Genomic DNA, 8,922 nt, shown 5'->3' with positions numbered 1-8,922 from the left:
TTTCGATAAAGACTTTTGTTATTGTTATTAAGCCGTGTGAAGAACTTAGAGTCATATATAGTACTATTTAATTCTATTATTTTGAAAGTAAATTTATGTTTAAATACTAACAATTTTGTTTTTATAGAAAACGTGTTTCTTTAATTATTATGTGAACATTTCATAAACTTATCTAACTGTGATATTTTCACACAAATAAAAGCAATAATTTTTTTTTGAAATAATTTTACAAAAGTAATCTCATTATCACAGCTTTTGATTTTGCTTTGATAGTGTTTTATGGATAAAATTTAAAGTTCATACCATACAAGTTTTAAAATATTGTTACTCTCCTTAAAAGACAGCATTTATAAATTAATGATTATATAGATCTTGAGCATTTAATTTTGTTTTTCCAATTACATAATGAAGAATCTATTTAAACCCTATATAAATCCTTTCACAAATAATCCAAAATAGTGTTATTCCTGAATTTGTTAAAAATGCAAAGGTTAATCACTTGTATCTTGATTCTAGGTTTTATTTCAGCCACATTCAGCAATGCTGAAACCCAAGTAAAATTTTTTAATGTGATGGATTTTGGAGCTCATGGTGATGGCACAAGTGATGATTCAAATGTATTTCCCTTTTTTACTTTCTTACTCTCTTTATCTCACTTCATATATATCTCTTGCTTTCTTCATTCTTGGTTTTGCTTCACCTTAATTATTTAAATAAATAAATAAATCCCATATCTTTAAAATATATGGTTTACTTTTAAAATATTGATCTTTTAAATATCAATCTCTCACCTTATTTAAACTTTAATATCATTTTAATATTAATTAGAATGTGTTTATGTTTATTTATTTTAATTATTTTTTTTATTCTGTTGGAGATCTCACATCGATTAGAGATTAGAGTCTTTCATAGTATATAAGTGGGTGCAAACCTCAACCTTATGAGCTGGATTTATGGGGTTGAGTTAGGCTTAAAGTCCACTTCGTAATATATTCTAATCGACTTTATAATATACATGTTTATGGTTGGATGGTCTTGATACTTTCTATATATTTTTTCCACATGCTATTTTTTTTGTTTTTTTTTTATTTTATTGTATAAGGGTTAAGACATCTTTGATTTTTTTTAATTTTATTTATTTATTGTTGATAAAAAATAATAATGTTTGTAAAATTAATGTAAGAATTGATTTTTTTTTCAAGAATCTTTGAATGTATTTGAAGTTGATTGTAATATTTTTTTTTTGTTCTAACCATGAAGTGATCCTTAACCATATGTGTTCTAATTGATTGTAGGCAATTGCAAAAGCATGGCAAGGTGTGTGTGAAGATCAAGGGCCAGCAAGTCTACTTATACCTTTAAGCAAAATATTTTTGGTGAAAAGATTAAACATAAGTGGTCCATGCAAAACCCCAAATGTTGGCATTAAGGTATGACTAACCAACAATATTTGATAACATCATTATAAAGTGTTTCAATACAAAAATGAATTTTTTTTTTCATTTGAAAATGATGATTTTTGAGTATCACAATTCTCATATATAATCAAAATATGTTTAGTTAATACATTATTTTAAGAGTGTTGGCATATGCTTTATGAATCACATCAATTATTCATCACATTTAATTTCTTTTACTAGATATCCAAATTGTTTTCATTGATTGAAATATTTATTGTATATACATCATTTATTCAACTAGAGTAAAAGTTCAAAAAAAAATTATTTATCAATACTAAAAATTAATAAATATGAAGTATTTTAGATATTTCAACTCTAGTACAAAACTTTAATTATCTAAAAATCTTAAATTTATTCTCTAACTTTCTAACAAGAAATTCAAAAGTACTTTAACTCTTTATTAATTTCAACTCGTGAGAAAGAAACCAACTCAAACAAACCATTTTTCCATGATTTCCAAATATAGATTTCTTGATAGTTTTATACTGAAATACTCTTAAAATGTATTTTTTTTTTGTCGATAAAAAATTATCTACATGATGATGAAAGTCTGATAGTTTTCTTCTTTTTTTTGTTTTGTATTTTTCTCCAAATTTGTTGCAGTTTGAAGGGAAAATAGTAGCTCCATCTATGAATGAATGGGTTGGTGATTCTTTTAGTTGGATTCAGATATTTAATGTAAATGGTCTAACAATTGATGCTGATGGAGGAAGCATTGATGGCAATGGTTCTACTTGGTGGGAGAAATGCAGAAAATGCAGAAGACCAACAGTATGTAAAGTTTTCACTTCGGTTCTTATGAATAAGATTACAGTTTTTTTTGTTAATCTCAATGCCTTGTTAGTGAAAATTTTGATATGAATGTGATGCAGTCCTTGCGTTTCCATGGTTGCAATGGTCTTACTGTGAAATCTCTGAGTATGAGTAACAGCCCTGGAGCTCACATATCTGTAAATGGCTTGGATGGTGCACTCTTCTCTCAGATCAATATCAATTCTCCTCCAAATAGCCCTAACACTGATGGCTTTGACATTGCTGGTTCCAAAAATGTAGCAATTGAAGATTCCACTCTTGCAACAGGTAAACTAAGAAGAACAACAACATGCTTCTAAACACTTTACTTGCAGTTTTAAGATGATAACATGGAGAAAATGCTTAAAATATAGATGACAAACAAATATCTTATTCAGAGTTTTTGCATTTTTTTTTCATAAATTATGATTTTTTTGAATAATTTCTTTTGCAAAAATAGATAAATTGTACATTATCGGAACTATTTTAGAGTGGTGTACGATTTCAATTGTTGTTTTACGTTGAAATTATATGATTTATGTATGACTTTCACTCTACAATTATCTAAATGGTTTTTTTTACTAGAAATAAAAATAATAATAAATATGAACCATTTCAGGAGTGATAAGTTTTATACAAAATTGTACTTTATCTTCCTCCTACCAAGAGATGCCTACCATACTAACAAAGCCACACAGCCAAATAAAATAAAAATTCTCAAACAAGGCATCTAGAAACTAGCCTCATACAAGCCAAATAGGTCAAAACACCAACTAGAATAAGAGAACAAACCAAAATGAGATTTTGAAGAAATCCAAGACCAAACCTTTACTTGAACCATTGCGAACACTTCAGACGCGCCAGCAACGCCCCTTTTAAAGATGACATTGTTCTTGTGCTTTCAGATTTCACTCACTACTCCAACCCAAATTACACTCCAAATATCATTAACCGGACCTGAAGCATTGCACATCCTAAACTGTACAAAATTTGACACAGGATTGTTGTGAAACACAAGCGACACACCAAGCCACCCAAAACAATGACTCAAAAATTATCTAAATAGTATACAACCTATCATTTTTATAAATAAAAAATTCATCAAAAATTGTAATTTGTAAAAAAAATTACATTATTTTCGTGAAAAAAAAACTTTTTCAGTTTATAATAAAATTTGAGTGTGCATTTTAAACTAATTAGTGTGTGAAACACTATATTTGACCTTGTCTTTCTAAGCAGGTGATGATTGTATTGCGATCAATGGTGGTTGTTCTTATATCAATGCCACTAGACTTGTTTGCCAAGGAGGCCATGGAATAAGGTTTGTATAAAAATTTATCATATAGTTTTTGCAATGTTAAATTGCACTTAAAATTCATGTATGAATGAAGTTAAATATCTGATGGAACTGTGTGCATGAGATCTAATGAAACATGTCTGAATAACTCAGTATTGGAAGCCTTGGTAGAAATCAATCTCATGAGACAGTTGAAGAGGTACATGTATGGAATTGCAGCTTCATTGACACTACAAATGGTGCAAGAATCAAGACATGGCCGGTGAGTAACTCATATATAATGTTTCTAAATGATCCTTAAGAACAAATACAATTTACTAATCAGTTAATATAATACGAAAATACATAATTTGAAAATGAAAATGAGAACACAAAATAGGGTAGAACAAAGTACAAAAGTCACACACAAAATTCACTCTGATTAGATTATAAATAGTCTACATCTTTGTTATGATAATTTATGAGATTTATAATTTGAAATTTTTCTCTAAATCCTCCTAGTGAAATTCTCAACTTTTATATTAAAGAGCAACTCTCTAATTCAAGTTTTAAAGTAGAAGACACAAAATAATCGTCTTACAACTTTCTACTAAAGATGTTTCTCATACAAACCAAACACGTGTATAGTGGTTCAATTTCAATATAACATAAAACACTAACAATTATAGAAAATTTGAATAGAAGGACTAGACGATCCAACATAACAATTATTCAACATACGCTAATATCCATTTAGACGATGATACCCATCGGATGGTCTTGAACCACTGGACAGTCTCAAACAGTTTAACACATCTAAATAGTATAAGAAAACTTGAACTAATTAGGAAAACTTGAACTTATGAACCACTCTATTGTTAACTTTCCTTAGGATATATTTAATTAATCTTTCAGTGTCTCATGATACCAATTTAATTAATATATATCTTTATATTCTCTAATTTGATGCAGGGTGGATCAGGCTATGCAAGAAAAATCACGTATGAGGAAATCATACTAGAAGATGTTCAAAATTCAATTATTATAGACCAATTCTATGGGATTAAAACTCCAAATGAAGTGCCAAATAAAGTGGTATACTTTTGAATTTGCATTTACATTACTATTTCAAATGTGATTTCAACAATTTTTCATCATGACTTGGTAATCGTGATTTGAAATATGTTTGGAAATAGGAAGATGCAGTGAAGGTGAGTGAAGTGACTTTCAGAGGGTTCAAGGGCACTTCTGCCAGTGCCAAGGCAATTAACTTTAATTGTAGCCCATCTGGTTGTTTCAACATTACATTGGATCAAATTTTCATTGTCCCTTCAAAATCAATCAAAAAAGCCTTTGCCTTTTGCAAGAATATGGTTAATGGGACGTTTGTAGACACTGTTCCAAAAGTATCTTGTGTATAAACACTACAAAAAAAATCATGAAAAAGAAACGAATTTTAGAGACTAAAAATAATTAGTCATTATAACAACTAATTATTTTTTATCTCTAAAATTGAGTCTTATTTCATGATTTTCTTGAAAGTGTATAATGGAAGGGAAATTTAGCTTTTGTTAGATACTCCCTATATTTATGGCATTTTGTCAGAAGAAATATAAAGAGATATTGTGAATTTAGTGTGTTTTTTTATTTATTTATTTTCTTCCTACTGTTCCTTACTTACAAAATCCCTAAATGATCATAATCATATAAGTTTTACATAAAAAAATTAATCCAAAAAAATTATTGAATAGAAACTAAATTTAAATATCAAAATAATTAGTTACTATAAACTAATTAGAGATCATTTTATCAACTAAATTAATGATTGATATAAGAAATAGTTTTTATCATTCATAAAAATTCATGAAGTAGTTTTTAGATTGATATCTATCCATTAGCTATCAAAATGTTAGCTTCTAACTACTTTATATTCTAAATTAATCTTTTAAAAACTAATTTATAATATAAAATATTAGTAGTTATTACTTGATATCTAAATTAAATATCAATATTAAAACCATTTTATAAATATTTTTAATAATAAAAATAACTTTAAATATTAATAATTTATTAGTCTCTAAAATAATATTTAATTTAATTAATATAATGACTAATTAATTTTTTGTCTTTAAATTTATTTAATTAATGTTTTTTCTTATAGTATAACATGAGCTACGATTTAAAATAGCTCCTATTATTCTCTTAAATTCAAAACTCTCAATATCACATCGATGTTGATAAACAATAGCAAAAAAACCGCAAGCTGATGCATTTTAACGATGATAGAACATATCTAGTGGATATATTTTCTTAGCTTGATTGTTGTTTGCGTGAGGAAATTTGATTGTAAATATGTTTGTGGGTCTTTGGTTGTATCAGGGGTTGTTTTGTTTGTATTATGTTTTGTCCTCTTTTTACTAAAGACCGATTATAAGGACATTGTTAGAATAGATGATGATTTCTTTTAATGTGACCTACCTTTCCTTTTCAATCTTGAGGATTTGTTTGGTGGTTTAAAGAGTGTGAAATTTATATGTAGGTCAAGTGTTGAGCAGATTGTCCTTGATAATTTTTTATATAAGAGTTGGGACACTCCTGAAGTGTTTCATTTTATTTTATATATTTTTTTACGGATATACATTGTTAGCAATCTATCAGTCAATATCCACTTTGTCACTTCTAAGTAAAAAACTATATTTAAAAAAACATTTGAAACCAAATTCAAGTTTAGACCGGAGAAGGTATTAGTATATTGTGACGTCCATCCTAAGACATTTATCTTTAATTAAATATAAAAAAATAATGAAACTTTAAAATATTTGCTTCATTTTATAAATTATCAAAATTAAAATATTTATTAATCATTTAAATTTTGATAAAATACAAAAATATTTATTTGAACTGGTAGATGATTGACCTTATTTTTATGTATTGCATTTTAGGAAAAGTTAAGATTATTATAAGAAAATCATTAAATAGTGACTAAATTTTGAGACAATAAAAAAGTACTTAGTCACTATATTGACTAAATTAGATAAATTATTGTATCTAAAATGATTTCTATTATTAATAAAAACTTTATAAAATAGTTTCTAAATTGGTATCTAAATTAGCTACCAATATTTTAACTACTAATATTTTAGTTTCTAAATTAGTCTCTAAATATTAATAGAGACTAATTTAGAATATAAAATAGTAAGTAGCTAAAACATTGGTAGCTAATGGTTCACTACAAGAAAATCATGAAATAGAAACCAAGTTTTAAAGACCAAAATAATTAATTGCAATGATAACTAAATTAGAGACCATTTTAGAAACTAAAAAAAAAAATTAGTTTTTAAATTAGTTTATATTATTGTTAAATAGTTTCTAAATTGGTATATAATTATTTCAATTAAATAAAATAGTAAATAGTAGGTGACTTCTTATTTTGAATAGTAAATATATTCTTAAATGGTTATTGGCTATCTAGAAAGATTTAAATTGTAGGACTCGATTTTTATTAAAATATTTAATATTCTGATGATCTGAAATTTTAATAGTTACCTTTAGTTTTAATCCAAATAAATTACACTAATGTATTTAAAGTATATAAAAGTAATATGTTTATTAAAAGAATAATATTATTTTATATATTAAAATTATTTCAATAAAAGACATTTATTGTTGTTATTAAACTGTGTGAAAAACTTAGAGTCATATTTAGCACAATTTAATGCTATTATTTTAAAAATAAGTTTATGTTTAACTCTTAACATCATTATATATATATAACAATTTTTTTTTACAGAAAACGTGTTTCTTTACTTGTTATGTGAAATACATTTCATAAACTTATCTAACTATGATATTTAAAAAAATGAAATTCATAACCTTGAGATATAAGACGTCGGCTTATAGAATTTTACTAATAAGAAAAAAAAAACACTAGTTAGGAAATGTTTAATTAATTTAAATATAAAAATTGTTATTAATTATCAATTATCTATTTTTTTAGATATGTGGTGTAATTAGTTAGAGATACATAAGTAAATGTTAATAAAACAATATAGAGGAAATTATATTGCACACAACATTGATTATGATTTTACAAAATTAAGAAACTATTTTGACATCCATATTCAATTGTTTTGACATTTTGGCAGTGGAAAGTCTAAAGTATGAAGTAAAAAATAAAACAATTTAATTTATTGGAGTCAAATACTCTAAACTCAAAAATATAATTAAAAAAAAGCTTAAAATGAAAGAGAATCATTCAATTAATAACAATCTTTAAAAAATTAAAAATTAAGAGCAACACCTACTTAGATTTTGAAGTAAAAGTGTTGTGGTGAAGACAATGACAATGACAATGATAATGTCAAACCGAAGGAAGAAGTAGTACACAATAGTATTACACAATGATGACATGATAACGACGAAATATGAATGCATATGGATCATGGAAGGGGAACACCCTTCTTCTTGTCAAACTTTCCCTACAATTTCAAGGAGGTGGACATGTGGAAGGTTTTTCAAAGATGAGGAAGGTCAGTGATATTTTTATATCCAGCAGACTAATTGTTATGAAACAAAGATTTAGATTTGTTAGATTTATGGGTGTTCAGAACATGAGGGAGTTGGAGAAAAGTTGGACTCTATCTAGATTGAAAGCTGGAAAGTCAATGTTAATAGGCCTAAATATTACAAGACAACAAAGTCTAGAAAGGAATGAAATGATAAACTGAAAGTGAAGACAAAGCAGGAAGAAAAAGTGGGCAAAAAAGTGTGGAGGGCAACATATAAGAATCAATCTTACGCACAGGCTGTCAAGTATGGAAACAGAGCACACTCACGAAGCAGGGTAAGAGTAAATGCAATAAATGTGGAAGAAACACCCAAAGAGTGGCTCAAAGATTGCTACATTGGGAGAGTTTCTGATTTAAGCAAGGTAGAAGACTTGAATGAAAGCTTCATTTTGGGCGGCTACAATTTCATAAAGATCAAAATTTTGGGAGGTTTTCACGTGCTTTTAATGGGGGAAGACAAAAACAAGGTTAAAAAATGGTTCGAGAATTTGTTCAACACCATTGTTCCATGGGAAGATCAATTTGTAGTAGTAGATAAACTTGTTTGGGTATGATGTAGGGGTTTACCCCTGTAATTATGGAATAGAAAATGCTTCGAAAAAATTACAACTTTACTGGTTGAGGTGGACGAAGCTACTCTAGCTTTGGAGGAATTAAGAATACGCTATATTTAAAATCAGAGTCACTGTGAGTTATGAAGCAAAACTGACTTCGTACACGAGGATTAACGAAACGCTTTATCAAATTTCTCTGGTTGACGAGTGCACGGTCCCATAACATAATCTTTGTCACTGTTATTGGGATAGACAATCTGTAGATGCCGTTT

The 8,922-nt window shown here is 27.2% G+C and overlaps 1 protein-coding gene across 1 annotated transcript; it reads left to right on the top strand.

Annotated features, from left to right (window-relative positions):
* The first annotated feature begins 479 nt into the window (after positions 1–479).
* LOC137813220 (putative polygalacturonase At3g15720) lies at positions 480–4,949 on the top strand. The gene is made up of 8 exons (XM_068615390.2): positions 480–617; positions 1,296–1,430; positions 2,064–2,231; positions 2,333–2,540; positions 3,492–3,573; positions 3,703–3,811; positions 4,501–4,623; positions 4,725–4,949. The coding sequence occupies exons 1-8, from the start codon at positions 483–485 to the stop codon at positions 4,947–4,949; spliced, it is 1,185 nt and encodes a 394-aa protein (XP_068471491.2). The 5' UTR covers positions 480–482.
* Positions 4,950–8,922: the final 3,973 nt, after the last annotated feature.

The sequence above is a fragment of the Phaseolus vulgaris genome, chromosome 10 (assembly GCF_051622355.1).
Source record: "Phaseolus vulgaris cultivar YP4 chromosome 10, ASM5162235v1, whole genome shotgun sequence".
Taxonomy (NCBI): Eukaryota; Viridiplantae; Streptophyta; class Magnoliopsida; order Fabales; family Fabaceae; genus Phaseolus; species Phaseolus vulgaris.
This window is presented reverse-complemented; position numbering and strand designations above follow the sequence as displayed.

Bases quoted from the DNA above. Each gene is read 5' to 3' on its own strand.
- LOC137813220 (XM_068615390.2), top strand. From the start codon at position 483: ATGCAAAGGTTAATCACTTGTATCTTGATTCTAGGTTTTATTTCAGCC. The intron at 3,574-3,702 runs GTTTGTATAAAA...TGAATAACTCAG, and splicing joins CAAGGAGGCCATGGAATAAG to TATTGGAAGCCTTGGTAGAA. The intron at 3,812-4,500 runs GTGAGTAACTCA...AATTTGATGCAG, and splicing joins CAAGAATCAAGACATGGCCG to GGTGGATCAGGCTATGCAAG.